At 39.8% G+C, this 18,964-nt stretch overlaps 1 protein-coding gene across 1 annotated transcript; it reads left to right on the top strand.

Annotated features, from left to right (window-relative positions):
* Positions 1–5,596: 5,596 nt before the first annotated feature.
* On the top strand, positions 5,597–18,608 carry rnf114 (ring finger protein 114). The gene is made up of 6 exons (XM_072240128.1): positions 5,597–5,767; positions 8,353–8,503; positions 11,402–11,508; positions 12,469–12,580; positions 17,009–17,116; positions 18,196–18,608. The coding sequence occupies exons 1-6, from the start codon at positions 5,640–5,642 to the stop codon at positions 18,271–18,273; spliced, it is 684 nt and encodes a 227-aa protein (XP_072096229.1). The 5' UTR covers positions 5,597–5,639; the 3' UTR covers positions 18,274–18,608.
* The last annotated feature ends 356 nt before the right edge of the window (positions 18,609–18,964 follow it).

Genomic DNA, 18,964 nt, shown 5'->3' with positions numbered 1-18,964 from the left:
TATCATTAAGCTTCTGTGCTTCGCTTGACAACACTTTTGCACATTGGAATGTGCCCTTTCACAACATTCACCTGGAGACATCACCTTGCACTGGAGGACCAAAAGGTTTCAGGCAGATCTAAATATGTCCTTCATTGAGTTGATTTTTATCTCACTTTGGGACTTTAGGACCACCCTACAGAGCACAGAGTCTTGTGTTATTCAGCTGCTTCCAACGAACTTTAACAAAGTATCTCAACAAAGACCCCTGCATCCTTTTCCAAACCTTGGCCATAATGAACAATCCACAAAGAGGTGAACAGTGCCTTATCTACATTACATCCATCTTGAGGGCAGTTCGTGGTGGGACTGAGGCTCCTGCATGAAGGATCTGACTGAGAGGGCTCTTGTCATCACCAACCAAGTTTTGTAAGTTCCATATATGAGGCATTTTACCAACTGATTTTGACAATAGTGTTGGGCAGCTATCCCACTAGGTCCATTATCTTCTTCTCCCGCAGGGTGTCCAAGATATTCCATATGGACCACAACCCTGATTGGCTTGTGATCTGCACAAACTTTAAGGGTCAGATTGTACAGCACAGTGCAACTGAACAGAATATTCCACCAGAAGGAAGTCAATCTCACACTTCACAACCCTGGGGACAAGTAGAACCTCAGCAATTAATGGCCCTTGAAGAATGCATACCTATCTTGATGCAGCCACACATAAATGTGACCTTCAGGATGAGAGCTATATTTAGTTATGTTTTTACACTATTTTGAGATCTGTGTGCCTCCTACTGACAGATGACATCCATTTTGGATTTCCAGATGAAATGGAAAATAATTCACATGATTGCAGCAGTACAGGAGCATGGAGTTATCCACATGTGTGCTGTAAGCAGTAATACTATGAGAATTTCATAGCTGAAGACTGTCTTTGAGATGGAACACTGTTCTTACATTCCCAACTTCTGCTTCACCTTGGCTCTAAACAATTCTCACTGCAAGCCCTCATTCCTTGAATCCAAATTTCTCAGCATCTTCCAGCAGTTGATGATCTGATTGATGGTGGTGGGAACAGTCAATCTGTGGGACCAGCTTCCAAAGGTTATGTCCCAGCTTGTGCTTCAATTGGCTGTGGCCCCTGAGGTCTGCTCAAAATGGTGGCAGATACCGATCAATCTGCAGAACGAGCAGAAGGCGGCAATTTACCAACGTAGATGGTGAGTTTGAATTGAATATTGGGATTGTCGCTCCTCTTTTGTGGGTGCCTTTACTGATGGATTTGGCAAAAAGCACAGTGCAACACCCAGGCAAGTTAGGGTACAGTGTTGCAGCCTTACACAATTCCATGTTTAGATTCTCTCCCCGAAGCCCATCTTGAAGACAATGTCTCTTGCGTGTCTGTTAAGTGGCTTTCTCCCAGTTCAAGCTGACCAGGCAGGTGTCTACCCTTCATCCACATTTTCGAAGGTGACCAGATCCCATGGTAGCATAGGACCATCAGATTTTATTGCTAGGTATACCACATGTCTGTTCTGGTGCACCTCTTACCTCAAGGCAGACTTGGCTTGATTGGCAGTAACTTAAATAGTATCATGTAATCCACATTCAACAGTGAGGTGGTCACCAATTTTTGATCTCCTTTCCACCTTCTGCTTATAGGTGAAAGTAATAATGTTCTTTGTCATTAATGCTGATTTGCTGCTAGATAGAAGCACAAGCACTCTAAATTGTAGCAAGTATGGGCCCATTCTATCTGAAGATCTGTTGTTTCCAGGAATTTTATTCTTATCAATGTAACAGATAAAACTTGTAAGTGCTCTAGGATTGAAGGCTGATCCAGACTCTCCTGCTTGTTTTCACTTCAAACCTCCCAGACAGAGCTCAGGACATTCCAGGAGGTTATGCTGTCTGCACCTTCCCATTGCACAGACTATTATAGAGGATTTGCAGAACCTCAGTATGTCCAACTCTGTGCACATATTAGGACATTAAGCTTAAGCCATCCTCTTCCTTAAGTTGCAGACCACACTGGGAGCTCTGTGAATCTTTTAGACGGAATGCTCACTCATCTGTAAATAATCTTGGTGGACTCTGATGCAAAGAGACAGGAGCCTTAGGTCCCACACCATCGGGTTCAGGAACAGTTATTACCCTTCAACTATCAAGGCCCTGAACCAGCGAGGATACTTTTACCCTAAATAGGTTCCGCAACCTATGGACTCACGTTCAAGGACTCTACAACTCAGTTCTCAGTATTATTTATTTGTTTTACTTGCACAGTTTTCCTCCTTTTTCACATTGTTTGTCAGTGCTTGTGTGTATTTCTTTCATTACATTTCTCCCTTCTACTGTGAATGTCTGAAAGAAAATGAATCTCAAGTTAATATATGGTGAAATATACGTACGTACTTACATAATACATTTACTTTGAGCTTTGAAGTTTGGGCTTGCTTGTTCTTTACCCCTTGGACTTCCTCCTTCACATCCATCCCCAGCGATTACAGCAGGAGTATATTCTCCATTGTTTAGGGACAAAGCAATTCCCTCAAGTGCTGTCTTGCTGTCTAAACATACTGATGATGAATAATCTCGTGATGTTTGCCTTAATTACTTCCCTCAGTGCACGGAAAAACAAAGAGGGGTTTTGTTGTTCCCACCCTCTGTGAGGCCTCCTATTTTCATGACAATCTTCAAGTGTTAAAATCTGTTATCTCCTCACCATCTATCTCTTCTTCTGTAATGTCCATTTTTGCATTGTTCATTCTTAATGCAAATATCCATATCATAGTCCTCTTCTATGAAGATAAGTGCCACACCAGAAATTATAAGATACCACATTGATACGTCTTCCACCTTCACATTCAAACCACTGCTTCGGTCCCTGATGGACACTATTATTTTATTATTGTCTTTCTCATTATATATTGATGAATCATCCTGATGTTTTCCTAGATTTTACCATCTGACATTTTCTCACAACTTTTACACATTATTGCTTGCAACCTTATTTATATAATTTAAAACGTAGAATGAATGGACATATTTTTCTGCCACAATTACGATGTATTATGGGTGTTCACTGTCTTTGCACCCTGATATTGAATTCAGGATTCTCATCAGTTAACCACAATATCCCAAAGTTGTTGTTACTGATTCAGTATTTTCCAAAAGGCGTGTGATAGCTGCACTACTGAAGTAATCAGACTACATGCAGCCAAACAGCACCTGTGGCCTAACTCATCCATGCCTACCTATGCTAAAACTATTTTCCAGCAATTGGCCTATATCCCTGTTTTTCTCTCCTATCCATGTACTTGTCCAAACAGTCTTTAAACACTGCTTTTCTGACAGCTTATTTTATCACCCTTTGCAAAAAAATTGCCCCCCAGGTTTCCTTAAACTATTATTCACCTCTCAGTCTAATCCCACAGCCTCTAGCTTTAGACTTCACTACCAATGGAAAACTTCCTAATCGCCAATTCAAAACAAAATATTTTCCATTTTTAAATCCATTATATTTTAAATGTAGTATATTTTAGTTTCTATCATAATCTTAAATTTCAACCCTATTTTTCACTGTGAAATTTGCTTCAGATATTGGATAAAAATAGTGCTTTGCGTTTTTCTGTCTGATCATTCTTCCGCGTGATTAACCAGCTTAACAACATCAAAATTGCTTTTCCCCCAAGACGATCCAAAAATAGAATACCCAGTAATGCAAATGAAATGCATTTTTTGAATAATTCAAATGACATTGTTGCTCTGAAGATGCCATTGGCTGACCTCGTTACCATGCAAACAGCAGCATAAGAGTGGGAAACAGGGAAATTTACATTTAATAATAAAACAGACAGAAGTTGGTTCATTGTACACCTGCGGACAGGAAAAGAGACTGAAGTTAACGTGTGATCTACAATATGTCAGTGACGTACGTACCTCAAAAGGCCACCATCTGTAAAATGTGCAATGATATCACTTTTTTTTGGTCACAATTTACGAAATTGCCTCCAGGTTGAAAATTAACACAATACAGTACAGAGATTTTCTAATTTTATTTTGCAGTTTTTATTTTATTTTTCAGGTTGTTTTTTTTTACCTTCCTTAAAAGCAATGTTCGTCACTCAGGCATTTGATAAGGTTCCCCATGTAAGGCTCATTCAGAAAGTAAGAGGCATGGGATCCAAGGAGACCTTGCTTTGTGGATCCAGAATTGGCTTGCCCACAGAAGGTAAAGGGTGGTTGTAGATGGTTTGTATTCTGCATGGAGGTGGTGACCAGTGGCATTCCACAAGGATATTTTCTGGGACCCCTCCCCTTTGTGATTTTTATAAATGACCTGGATGAGGAAGTAGAAGGGTGGGTTAGTAATTTTACTGATGACACAAAAGTTGGGGTGTTGTGGATAGCCTGGAGAGTTGTCCAGGACATTGATAGGATGCAGAACTGGGCTGAGAAGTGGCGGATGGACTTCAATCCAGACAAGTGTGCAGTGGTTCATTTTGGTAGGTCAAATTTGAAGACAAAATATAATATTAATGGTAAGACTCTTGGCAGTGTGGAGGACGTGAGAGATCTTGGGGTCCATGTCCAAAGGACACTCAAAGCTGCGGCACAGGTTGACAGTGTTAAGAAAGTGTATGGTGTGTTAACATTCATCAACCATGGGATTGAGTTCAAAAGCCACAAAGTAATGTTACAGCTTTATAAGACCTTGGTCAGACCCCACTTGGAGTGTTCACTTCTGGTCATCTCACTACAGGAAGGATATGGATACTATAGAAAGGGTGCAGAGGGGATCTACAAGGATGTTGACTGGATTGGGGAGCGTAACTTGTGAGAACAGATTGAGTGGACTCGGCCTTTTCTCCTTGGAGTGACGGAGGATGAGAGGTGATCTGATAGAGGTGTATAAGATGATGAGGGTCATTGATCATGTAGATAGTCAGAGGCTTTTTCCCAGAGCTGAGATGGCTAACACGAGAGGACACAGTTTTAAGGTGCTTGGAAGTAGGTACCAGGGGATGTCAGGGTTCAGTTTTTCCACAAAGAGAGTGGTGGGTGTGTGGAATGCACTGCCGCTGGTGGAAGTGGATACAATGGGGTCTTTTAAGATAGGTACATGGAGCTTAGAAAAATAGAGGGCTATGCGCTGGGGAAATCCTAGGCAGTTTCTAGAGTAGGTTACATGCTCGGCACAACATTGTGGGCCGAAGGGCCTGTAATGCGCTGTAGATTTCTATGTTCTATGTTCTAACGCTTTCTTGTCATTGTTCAGGACAAGAAAAAATTGCAGTCCCTCTTCATTCAGTGCAAACAGCATGTTGGCAATTCAGTTACTAAAAACACAATGGCTACTTTTAAAATAGGACTGAGTTATTTAGGGTGACATCTAAGTATGTTTGTTACAATCATGGACTCCCGAAGCTGGAACGTTCCCTTGCAAAAAGAGGTTGAATGCATACAGCAGGTGTTTGCTCTCATTCATCATATACGATCATATGAAATAACTACTGATCATTTGTAATCGATATTGTCCCCGTAGCTTGGCCGATTACAATTGCACGGTTTTGCTACTTTATCTCATATGTTGAAGACCCGCTCCGCCTCCAGTTGACGTCTGCCATTTGCGGAAACAGACCGCAGTAGAAATGGCGATGAATTTTGAGGAGGACGCATCACGTCCTAATGAAACAGGAGGGGATGACAAAGAAGCTTTAACCTGCCCCGTTTGCTTAGAAATTTTTGAAAATCCGATGCGAATTGAATGTAACCATATGTAAGTAACCATTTTATGTTTTTTTTCTCTCTTAAACACGTCTTGATTGGTAGCCAGCTTGGAGGTTCCTTTAAACTTGCCGAAATATATTTGTCTGTGGGAGAAAATTAACGACAGTCTGCTTTCTTCAGTGGATCTTTAAAGCTAAATATAACATTCAGTATGTTGCAGTGAGTGCGCTAATATGTCAGTATCGTTTTATGATCTATTAGGTTTACAAAGGATTCGGGGAACTGGAATTTCTTCTCTTTTTCTGTTTCCGCTCTGTAAATCCTAAAACAATATTATTTCTTCTTCTTCTTACAGAAACATCATTTAGTTACGGGTATACTAAATATTTAAAATTCGCTGCAGCCGGATCAATGATCTAGTTGATTTTGGTTTCGACGCATTTGAAACTATGGAATACTTCAATCGCATTTTCATTTTATCACGTAACATCCTGAAAGCTGGTGACTCATTTTAGTGGCTGTATTTTGCATATAAGGGTATAAGTAGGACTTGATTTTTCGACATTTTATTTTTGGATCAGTTCTGGATTGTTCCTTGGAAAATTTGTGTATATCTATTTTACTTTCACTTTCTGAGCTATCACGAGAGGCTGTTAGGTGGTTTCTCTGGAGCGTCGGGACTCGGGACTCTGAGGTGGAGAGCTCTGAGCAACACATACAAAATGCTGGAGGAACCCAGCAGGCCTGCCGAAGGGTTTCGGCCTGAAACGTCGACGGTACTCTTTTCCATAGGCACTCCCTGGCCTGCTGGAGTTCCTTCAGCATTTTGTGTGTGTGGCCCGGATTTCCAGCATCTGCAGATTTTCTCTTGTTTGTGATGGGAGATCTCTGATAGAGGTTTGCAAGATTATGAGAGGCATAGGTAGGGTGGATAACTCTGTTTCGCAGGGTTGAAATGTCTAATATCAGAGAGCATAGATTGAAGGTGGGGGGGGGGGTTATTTCCAGGGGTCGACCATACCTGGTATGGTGGGAGAGACAAATATACTAGAGGCTTTTAAGAGATGTTTGGATATGCAGATGGAGGGATTAGTGTTTGGGTGCTTTTGATTTGCTTTTTAGCTGGTTTGGCAAAACATTGTGGGCTGAATGGCCTATTCCTGTGCTGTACTGTTCTATATTCTATGTCACTTTCTGCTATTGAAACAAAATTGGTAATGACAGGAATGGGTGGAATAATGTTAGATCCACCAACCTGTCCACACTATCTGGGCTAGATGTGGATTGACCCTACTGAGCCTCCAGTCTCTGGAGGTATTTAAACAGGTATAAGAAATCATCATGAGGCATTCTACTGAGGCGTCACACCCAGAATGCCCTGACAACTTTTTACAGTAGGTGGAGGTGGGAGTAGAACATTATCTGTTTCGGTATCCATGTATTTGCAGTCAGGAATGAAAATGGGCATGAGCAAAATTGCAATGCCTAAATAGAACAAATCGTGTTATCATTGGGGTAGGGGCTCACATACACCAGACCAATGCAGGTTTAAAGGTGAAACTTACAGAAAACAGTATGGTAGCGTAGTGGCTGGCATAAAGCTTTACAGTACTAGCTATCCGGGTTCAATTCCCGCTGTTGTCTATAACGATTTTGTATGTTCTCCCCATGACCACGTGGGTTTCCTCTGAATGCTGTAGTTTTCTCCCACAGTCCAAAATCATACTGGCTGAAAGGTTAATTGGTCATTGTGATTTGTCCCATGATTAGGTTAGGGTTGTTGAGTGGCACACCTTGAAGGGCTGGAAAGGCCTACACCATGCTGTATCTCAATAAATAAATAAATCCTGTGTGACATTCTCATATCCCCTCACATGTTTTTTCCCATTTCCCAGTTTCTTACTGTCGATATCTTCTGCCTCCTATGCAAATCAGAATGCACCCTGTTCCAGAAAACCAAAATTTCTCTTCACCTCCCTACCTCACCATTTGTCCTTCATCCTGCCATCTCTCTTGCTCTCTATCCCTTTCCTTCCATCTCTTTTGCCAGTGAACTCTTCCCTCCAGCCCTCCTCTCTATCTACATTTCAACCTGACTTCCCTGGTTTTGTCCATCGAGCCCTTTGATTTATTGGTGGTTAAGATTATGTCTCAAAAGTAGTGGTGCCTTCTTCATGTCTTGCATTTATACAATTAATGCTATCCATTCTCCTTTGAATTGTTAATCTTTCGAAGATAATTTTGACTTTCATTGTCTACAATGCTATTTCGTGACTCACTTACTACTTGTATAGTTACTCAAAAAATACTTTTAACTAGCAACATATACAAAATGTTGGAATAACTCAGGAAGTCAGGCAACATCTACGAAGGGGACTAAGCAGTTGACATTCAGGCTGAGCTACTTCATCAGTACAGATCTGATGAAGGGTCTAGGCCCGAAATGTTGGCTGTTTATTTCCCTCCATAGATGGTGCCTGACTTGTTGCACGTTCCTCAGAATTCCCAGAATCTGCAGAATCTCTTGAGTGTATATCCTTTTAATTGACATTTTGGTGCCATTATTGAATAACTGATTCTGATTGTACATTAACTTTTCAAACTCAAATAAAATGCAATCTTGTTTATGTGTAGATTTTGCAGCAATTGCCTATCTGCACTACAGAAGCCAAAAAAGCCGATTTGTGCTGTATGTCGCTTTCCTCTGAAAGGTGCAACTCGGGCTATTGAAATTGAGAGGAAATTAGAAGTAACCCTTACAAGCTGCAGTGGTTGTGGAACGCAGGTCGGTGTTGTCTTTTTCGATGGTATAAACAGAGAGACTGGATGAATTGATTACTCTGGTTCACTTTATTGACTTGTGCATTTAATATTTTGGAAGTAATTATACCTCAGCGGGTTACAAGATGATTGTCATCTACTTTGAATACAGGATATGTTTTCTCATCATAAGGCCTAAAAGATAATGACACCATTCGTTTTTAAAAGGATTAATTTTTAAAAATAACAGGCCATAACATGTGTGTCTGGATGCCTCTAAGCATTTTATCCAAGAAGGGCTGGCAAACCCTCAAGAACCAGAGTCGTGTTTCACTAAAACTGAGCCACGCGGAAGCTATAACTGGGAAATATATATAAAAAAAACTTCATTTACACAACAAACCTACATGAGAGGAGGGGAGAGAGAGAGAGAAAACCAAGAGTATCTCAGTCTCCCGGCACAATGTTTTGTACCTTTTGAGCACAAAGATAAAAAATAAATGATTAACTGCAGTTTTAATTGCTATAATTAGCTACATAACTTTAACATTTGTGTTTTAGTCAGGTAGATTTACAGTTATATATTCATAATGGCAACACATCCCAACCAGCAGAAACCTTTTGAAATGTTTACTGCTGGTGTCTGTTCCAAAAGCCTCAGTGCAAACTGCAGATACCCAAAATATACCTCTTTTGTAGCAGACATCCCACATCTCCCGGAAATTCCGGGAGTCTCCCGCATATTATTAGTGACTCCCTGATGCCTGCAAATTATATACAATGTCATGGAAATCAATTTTTTTGAGAGCGAGCGACAGAGCCCGAGAGAGAAAGCAAAAGAGAAAGTGCAAGAGCGACCACAAGAGAAAGCGAGAGCAAGCAAGGGGGGAGGGACGGGGAGAGAGAGAGAGAAATAGGGAGAGCGCGAGAGCAAGCAAGCGAGAGCGCGCGAGCAAGAGAGAAAGCAAGTGAGAGAGAGAGAGTGAGCAAGAGCGTGCCATGGGAGAGTGTTCCAAAAAAAGAAAGTATAAATCGTATGTCACCCCAGACTACCCTAAAGTGAACCCCTGCCTAATAGGGGTCAAAAATAATGACAGTGTTGCTCGCTGCGCTGTTTGCAACAGTGACTTTTCTATTGCCCATGGTGGGTTAAGACTGTAAAAGACATGTTGAGGTGAGTTTAACAGGTGTCATTTGTTCATTAGCTTAGCTAACGTTATTTAAACTAGCTGGCTGGCTGCTAAGGAGCTACTCTATTGCAGACATTCCACCTCTCCCGGAAGTCTCCTGCAAATTGATGGTGCTACCTCCCTGAAATGAGTTTTTGCAGGGTGGGATGTCTGTGATAGTGTTGAAGAATGGCTAACCAGAAGGTTGAATGACAAAATAGATCTGTCCTGAACTGTGCCTTAAGTGGTAGAGATACATATTTAATACTGTGTTAATAGCAGGCACAGTCATCTATTATCTTTCTGTATTTAGTTTCAATGGGACTGTATCTGAATGCCCACACCCAATAATTGAGTTCACTAGCAAAAAGTATCAGAAGTTAAATTATGTGTAGTTTTTTTCCTCTGAAGGCTGATTCACATTTTAATTAATTTCATAACCTCAGAATGAGCCATGGCAGCCGAAAGATTATTAAATGGCAAGTACCTTTTTTAAAGGGTTAGCAACTTTGCATCCACTGTCTCATGCATCAGTTCTGATTTCAAAAATAATGATGAAGAATGGCTCCAGTTCCTACGCCTAATTTGTTCCATTAATGATCCAAAGAAATAAGCAAATTATCAGGCAACACACATAAAAAATGCTGGTGAACACAGCAGGCCAGGCAGCATCTATAGGAAGAGGTACAATCGACATTTCGGGCCGAGACCCTTCGTCAGGACTAACTGAAAGAAGAGATAGAAAGAGATTTGGAAGTGGGAGGGGGAGATCCGAAATGATAGGAGAAGACAGGAGGGGGAGGGATGGAGCTAAGAGCTGGAAAGTTGATTGGCAAAAGGGATACGAGGCTGGAGAAGGGAGAGGATCATGGGATCCTCTGGGCTCCCCTCTCCCTTTCTTTCTCCCTAGGCCTCCTGTCTCATGATCCTCTCCCTTCTCTAGCCTCTCGTATCCCTTTTGCCAATCAACTTTCCAGCTCTTAGCTCCATCCCTCCCCCTCCTGTCTTCTCCTATCATTTGGGATCTCCCCCTCCCCCTCCCGCTTTCAAATCTCTTACTATCTCTTCTTTCAGTTAGTCCTGACGAAGGGTCTCAGCCCGAAACGTCGATTGTACCTCTTCCTGTAGATGCTGCCTGGCCTGCTGCGTTCACCAGCATTTTTTATTTGTGTTGCTTGAATTTCCAGCATCTGCAGATTTCCTCATGTTTGCATAACCAAATTATCAGAGTACTCTGTGATCCACACTTCTGCTTTTATCCATATCATGGCAAATATAAGAGAAATATAACCATTGTAAGTCCAGAGAAATGTATATAACTTTGTTTAAGCCACCACACTTATATTTTCTAGCCAAACAGCAAATTTGTTGAATTATCTTGGCCATTGAGCTGGTGTTCATTCCCATTCAAGAAAATTGCAGGCGATTTGTGTCTTTTGATGCAGTATTTTAAAAATACTTTTGTGTGTTTGATTCATCTAGCACCTTGCACATCGTCAGAATATATCCAGTACAGCTAATAAAGTGGTTGTATAACCAGAAATAACTGTGCTTGAATTTACTGTAAATTTGCATTTATTGTAGATTTGGTATTTAGGTTTGCAAACTGACATAGTACAAAGGTATTATATGCAGCAGGATATGTCAATCTGAAGGTAGTGACATTCTTAGGTGATTTTTCCAGCATTCTTGCAGTTTAACTCTGTGACTGTTTTTTCTTTAATGTCATTATTTTTGTTTTCAAATTGATCCAGGTTTACATGAATAAGTTGCGATCCCATAATGCATCATGTCCAAAATATCAGGACTTTATTTCGGAGGGAGTGAAAGCATCCATGAAAGATCAGCATCCCAGTCTTAGGTGACTATTTTCAAGTATTATGGCTTCTTTTTCATTCTAAGTCACGACTATTAAACTATAATCTTATTTTGTTCTGTTTTGTTTTTTCAGAGGCAATATTTTAAAGATAATTTAAGCAAATGGACTGCAGTGTTTATTAGACTGAATTTTATGTTTGTTGCTTGATTGTTGGGCAATTGTCTTTTCATTGTTTAAAGAGGCCAAGAGTCCTTATAGTTATAAAGAAGATGATCCATTCAGTATTAAAATAGATTTTGCTTGTCATGAAAAACTGCACTTCCAACATGGTCTACACTAGCTGTGAGCCATTGGGGTGGTAAAATAGAATGGGAATTGCATTTAAGCAGGCATGGGATGCCAGTGAACACATTTGACCATCTCCATGCATTATTGTGTCAGGTGCACAGAGAAGCCAAAAAGAAAATCACAAGACTTCTATCCTTATGGCAAATAGCCTTCAGTTTAAGCAAAGTTTTTATATATAAAAATTATACTGTGCCTCATATAAGCATTGTGCTATGTCAAAAGTTCTGTTGAGGTAGAGCATTGTTATTAACACAAATACCGATTAAATTGAAATATAGATGGTACTGCTGAGAATACTTATGAAATTTCACTTAATGTATTGAACACACTAGAACTGGAATTAGTTGGAATTGAGAGAGTGATCATGATAATAAGAGACTGGGCGGAGGTTGCATTGGAGCCAAGTCTATGCACTTTTTTTAGATTCACATCCAGGAATATAAAGCTGGGGTTATTCTGTGATTATTGAGTGGCACAAGGTGCTCTACCCATTTTCCACCCCTTCAGACAATAAAAGCATCTAATGCTCTAACTACTACAGCAGTGGAAATCATTTAATTCTGTACAGGTTGTAAATGAAGACTATAGTTTTCCTCTGCTGGATTTTGTTATATGGTTTTTATAACTACATACATTTTGCCTTTTTTTTTATAGCATGCCCAATCGATTTACTTTTACTTGTCCATTCTGCAATGCAAAAAACTTGGACCAAGATAGCTTGGTTGAACATTGTATTTCAAGCCATACTGGAGAATATGCAAAACGGGTAAGATTTAACAAAGAAAACTTACTGAATGGGTTGACCCAAGATACTTTATTGCTATAATATCGCTCTTCCTTGAAGAAACAATTTAATTTTGGAGTATATAGTTTAATTATAATATTCAAATTTAACACAAAACTGCCCTTAGCTTGAGGTATGATGTAATTGGTGGCAATATATTTGTCCTCTAAGTCACCATGATATGATAAACTATTTTTAAGTGTCTTTATCTAAATATTGATGATGATTGAGTTCAGTTTGTAAAAACAAAAGTTACATTTTAATTGATTTAATAAATGTAAGACATTTTTTTGTAATCAATTCACTCAGGATTATTTAGAGCTCAGATCTATCCTGTTCTTGAATTGACAGCTGAAAATTGAGTACAACATTGTAGTGCATTTTTTAAATCCATGCTCTTAAAAGTATAATTTTTCCATTGGCTACATAAGAATCAATTTAATCCATTTCATTTGTGAGCATGTGGCCAAGTGGTTAAGGCATTGGACTAGCAATCTGAAGGTCGTGAGTTCGATCCCCAGCCGAGGCAGCGTGTTGAGTCCTTCAGCAAGGCACTTAACCACACAGTGCTCTGCGACGACACCGGTGCCAAGCTGTATTGGCCCTAGTGCCCTTCCCTTGGACAACATTGGTGTCATGGAGAGGGGAGACTTGCGGCATGGGCAACTGCCTGTCTTCCATACAACTTTTGCCCAGGCCTGCTCCCTGGAGAGTGAAGACTTTCCAGATGCAGATCCATCGTCTCGCAAAACTAACGGATGCCTTTATTTATTTATTTAATCCATTTCATACAAATTTTATGCTGTATTTCACCCGTTCTAAATGTTGACAAGATTATTATTTTAGTTGTGCCTTTTGTGTTAATATACATAATTCAGTGCCTACATGTAGAAACCATAGAAACTACAGCACACAAACAGGCCTCTTGGCCCTTCTTGGCTGTGCCGAACCATTTTCTGCCTAGTCCCACTGACCTGCACACGGACCATATCCCTCCATACACCTCCCATCCATGTATCTGTCCAATTTATTCATAAATGTTAAAAAAGAACCTGCATTTACCACCTCAACTGGCAGTTCATTCCATACTCCCACCACTCTCTGTGAAGAAACCCCCCCTAATGTTCCCTTTAAACTTTTCCCCCCTCACCCTAAACCCATGTCCTCTGGTTTTTTTCTCCCCTTGCCTGAGTGGAAAAAGCCTGTTTGCATTCACTTTATCTATACCCATCATAATTTTATATACCCCTATCAAATCTCCCCTCATTCTTCTACGCTCCAGGGAATAAAGTCCCAACCTATTCAACCTTTCTCTGTAACTGAGTTTCTCAAGTCCCGGCAACATCCTTGTAAACCTTCTCTGCACTCTTTCAACCTTATTTATATCCTTCCTGTAATTTGGTGACCAAAACTGAACACAATACTCCAGATTCGGCTTCACCAATGCCTTATACAACCTCATCATAACATTCCAGCTCTTATACTCAATACTTCGATTAATAAAGGCCAATGTACCAAAAGCTGTCTTTACGACCCTATCTACCTGTGACGCCACTCTTAGGGAATTTTGTATCTGTATTCCCAGATCCCTCTGTTCCACTGCACTCCTTGGTTTGTCCTTCCAACGCACAATACCTCACACTTGTCAGTATTAAACTCCCTCTGCCATTTTTCAGCCCATTTTTCCAGCTGGTCCAAGTCCCTCTGCAGGATCTGAAAACCTTTCTCACTGTCTACTACACCTCCAATCTTTGTATCATCAGCAAACTTGCTGATCCAATTTACCACATTATGATCCAGATCATTGATATAGATAACAAATAACAATGGACCCAGCACTGATCCCTGTGGCACACCACTAGTCACAGGCCTCCACTCAGAGAAGCAATTCTCTACCACCACTCTCTGGCTTCTTCAATCGAGCCAATGTCTAATCCAATTTACCACCTCTCCATGTATACCTAGCGACTGAATTTTCCTAACTAACCTCCCATGCGGGACCTTGTCAAAGGCCTTACTGAAGTCCATGTAGACAATATCCACTGCCTTCCCTTCATCCACTTTCCTGGTAACCTCCTCGAAAAACTCCAATAGATTGGTCAAACATGACCTACCACGCACAAAGCCATGTTGACTCTCCCTAATAAGTCCCAGTCTATCCAAATGCTTGTAGATTCTGTCTCTTAGTACTCCCTCCAATAACTTACCTACTACCGACGTTAAACTTACTAGCCTATAATTTCCCGGATTACTTTTTGATCCTTTTTTAAACAACGGAACAACATGAGCCACTCTCCAATCCTCCAGCACCTCACCTGTAGACAGCGACATTTTAAAAATTTCTGCCAGGGCCCCTACAATTTCAACACTAGTCTCCTTCAAGGTCCGAGAGAACACCCTGTCAGGTCCCGGGGAATTATCCACTTTAATTTTCCTCAAGACAGCAAGGACCTCCCCCTTTTCGATCTGTACAGTTTCCATGATCTCACTACTTGTTTCCCTTAATTCCATAGACTGTATGTTGAGCTAGTAGCTGTTCAGATAAAAGTTAATGAAAAAATACAAAGCTGAGTATAGAACAGAAGAGGTTTCCTGTTGGGATGAAAGTTTCCAAGGGTTATTATTGGTGCCCACAATTATAGTTCAGATTTACCTGGATTTGGGTGATGGATTGAATTTAATTTAAGGCAATAATGACCTTCAAAAGGTCTAAGACACCGGGGCTACAACGTAATGTAGTGAAGTCGTATAGTTTAGTAAGGAGAATGGGAAAAGCATTATGTGATGATACCATTTTCTAGGATCTAAGAAATATGGGAATATTTGGGATGCACATGCACCTTGTATTGCAGATACTGTTTAAGAGGTACACGGGATTGAGAATTTCTAAAGGGTATTTTGTTTACAGAAAGCATGGAAATTGTGAAAAACCTTAATATAAAAGATTAGTCATGATACATCTGGAGTATTGTGTGCAATGTTTGCTGTTGTACTCTTGAAAGAATGACAAGGCCTTAGAGGGTCTCTAGTGGAGACCTCCCAGAATGATGGCAGGTTTTAGAAATTTTAGTTAGATAGGGGGAAAATATGAGTAACTGAGGTTGTTTTTCTTCATGCAGAAAAGGATAGCAAAAGTTTGATAGAATTGCATCAGAATTTTTGGATTTAAAAATGGATTAAAAAGGGGAAACTTTCTGCAGGCAGATGGACATGATCTTATTGAATAGCATAGCAAACTCCAAGGACGGAATGGCCTATTTCTCAATGGTTCTTGACGTGGATTTTAATTACTAATAGACATACAAATAGGTAACTAGTTGATTAACCCAAGAATCATTTCTTGGCCCCATTAGTTGAAAACCTGGAAGAACGAACAATAATCAATGTTTCCAGATTTGTAGATAATACGAAAATGGGTGTTTTGAGAGATGTACTGTGATTCTGCATTGGAATATGGTTTGAGTGTGTGAGCAAAAGACTGACAAATGGAGTTTAACAGATAGAAGTGTGAGGTCATACATTATGGTAAGAATTAAAAGGCAGATTATTATCTGGATTGAGAGAAGCTACAAGTGAGTGAAATACAGAGGAATCTAAATGTTCTGGTAAGTTAATTGTAAAAAGTTAGCAGACAGGTCCAACAGGTACTTGAGCCAAATGACACTCTGGTCTTTATTGCATAGAGGTTGGAGTTTAAAAATAAGAGGGGTATTGTTACAGTTGTATAGCTGGAATACTGTGCAGATATTTAGTCCTCTTGCCTAAATGAAACGATACGGTAACATTGGAAGCTGTACAGAAGGGATTCGCACTGCTAATTCCTGGGCTGTGAGGGTTGTCCTATCAAAAGAGTCTACAGTAAATAGCTTGGACCTGTATTCTTTGCAGTTAGAAGAATGAAGGGTGGCCTTATTCACACATATGAGATCTTGTGTGTGATCTTATCGAGGAAACATATCCTTGCCGATATTCCAGCAGAATACTTATCTTTGCATGTCTCTAATTTTGCAGGAAATTGCTGGAAGTTATCAACTTCAGTGTATTGGAACTTAAACTGATCCTTTGCTCTTCACACATATTTGCAATTGACTTTTTTAAAGATCTCTGAAAAAGACTACTGTGCAATTCCTGTGTCTTTGGTTTTTGGTTAAGTTGAAAGGGGAAAGTTTAAAAGGACCCAAGGAGAAATTTCCTCACCCAGAGGGTGGTGGGTAGACGGAACAAGGTGCTAGAGGAAGTTGTAAAGGTGGGTACAATTATAATGTTTGATATATCTTGGCAAGTATATGGATGGAAAAGGTTGTGAGGGATATGGGCCAAACATGGTATATGAGACTAGCATGGGTGAGTTGGGCTGAAGGACCTGGTTGCCTGCTGTATAGCTACTATTGTGCTCTTATTTCTTCCAAGGTTTGCCCTATTTGCTCTTCCATGCCGTGGGGTGACCCAAACTTCAAAAGTGCAGACTTGATACAACACTTGAAAATTCGTCATAGATTTTCATATGACACTTTTGTGGTATGTACTTTCTAGTTTCAAATAACTTAAGTGTAAATAATAATAAAGGAAAGCCCTCTTACAGTGAGCTACGTTTACAAGCCACTAATCTTGGTGAAATGTCTTGGCTGTGAGGGTCCCTTTACATTCAGGTGATACTTGTGCCATCCAAGGGTACACCTGGGAAATTGGTCATTTGGAGAGGCTGTAAACTCCAATGGAAGATTTGAGGCTGGAACGAAGGCCGGGAAGTGTTTGCCCTTCCCTTTGTAGTAGAGATCAGAGGATATAATTGTGACCTCTTTTTGAGGTTGCTAATGATCTATTTCTCATAACTTGGTTTGTTTCTTTTTGAGATCCTTATGCTAATCAAAAATGCTCCAATGTGTCTCTGTAGCAGGAGATCTGGAATTTCCCATAGGAAGTTCCATGTGGATCCCTTAAGTGTAGCAGGTGTGGAGTATTATCTTTCCGAAACCTCACACTTCAGTACAGTGTAATACTTCTTCACAGTGCTGCACTTTAGGATACCACCTTTCAAAAGAAATGTTAAATAGAGATTCTGCCTGGCTTCTCAACGAACTAAGATAGTTAAACACTGATATTTTGCTGGAATTTGTCCATAATCAACAGCCTAACTAATGATGTAGATATCTAAACAGAAAATAATCTGCAGATGCTGGGATCAAAGCAACACTCACAACACGCTGGAGGAACTCAGTGGACTGCCCGACCTGCTGAGTTCCTCCAGCGTGTTGTGAGTGATGTAGATATCTAGTTGTTTGCTATATTCCTTACATAATTATAAATGCAGTTGAGAGGTACTTAATTGGTTTTAAACTACTTGGGTGTAGTCCTGTGTGAATGGCACAATTTAAACACAAGTTTCTTTGGGTGTGGTACTGTGTGAATGGCACAATTTAAACACAACCTGGTTTATAAATTGTTTTTAAATTAGATTTGGTTTTCATCTTGCCTTTCATCCAAAGAATTTCTCGAACCAAAGCCCTCATCAATAGCTGTGCGATCTGTACCTCTCAATAGCTACCAAGTTGTTAAGCAAATGATTGTATATAATATACTCCTTTTTTGTTTTACAGGATTATAATGTGGATGAAGATGAAATGCTCCAGGAAGCCATTGAACTATCACTTCAAGATAGAAGTATGAGATATTAGGGAACTAATTTTTCTCATGAATTAACAGTTGAAGTTCATCGAATGAGTACTGCTCTATAGGTTTTATATGTAATTAAATCTTTCCTGTGCACTTTTGATGATTCTTCAGTTACACGTAAAAATATGTTGGGGTGGGAATTATATTAGCAGATCTAACATACTAAGGTACCCATTATATCAAATAAATATTTATCTGAAGGTTATTACAGCACTTTAATCTTTGATGTTTGGTAATGGATATAATTACTTTTGATTAAATCCCCATTATAATGCCTTGTAATTTGTATTAATGCCCAGCTTGAAATAGCTTTTGAAAAGATCAATAAAATATTGGTTGGATTTCAGGTATGGACTGAATTGGCTAATGCTTCTTTATTACTACTAATAAGTTAATGTTTTTTTCTATTTATATGTGTAAAATTCACTCTTCCATGACTTAATTGGTACTTTTATAAAACATCTTCACTGGGACAATGTCAGCATCTGAGTAGAAAGAAATTTGTCATTCTATCCTCAGGAATGCAACACTACCATAGGAATAAACAATGACAACTTCCAGTCCCACAGCCAAACCATGCCAGAACTTATGCACTGTTCAAACTTTCTCCTATTTATGCACATCTGATTCTAATCTTTTATTCTCCATTTCCTCAAGTGATAAGCTGATTTTTCACATAAATTTATTTACATT

The sequence above is a fragment of the Mobula birostris genome, chromosome 2, assembly GCF_030028105.1.
Source record: "Mobula birostris isolate sMobBir1 chromosome 2, sMobBir1.hap1, whole genome shotgun sequence".
In the NCBI taxonomy this organism is placed as follows: Eukaryota; Metazoa; Chordata; class Chondrichthyes; order Myliobatiformes; family Myliobatidae; genus Mobula; species Mobula birostris.
Note: the sequence above shows the minus strand (reverse complement) of the source record. Positions and strands in the feature narration are given on the sequence as shown.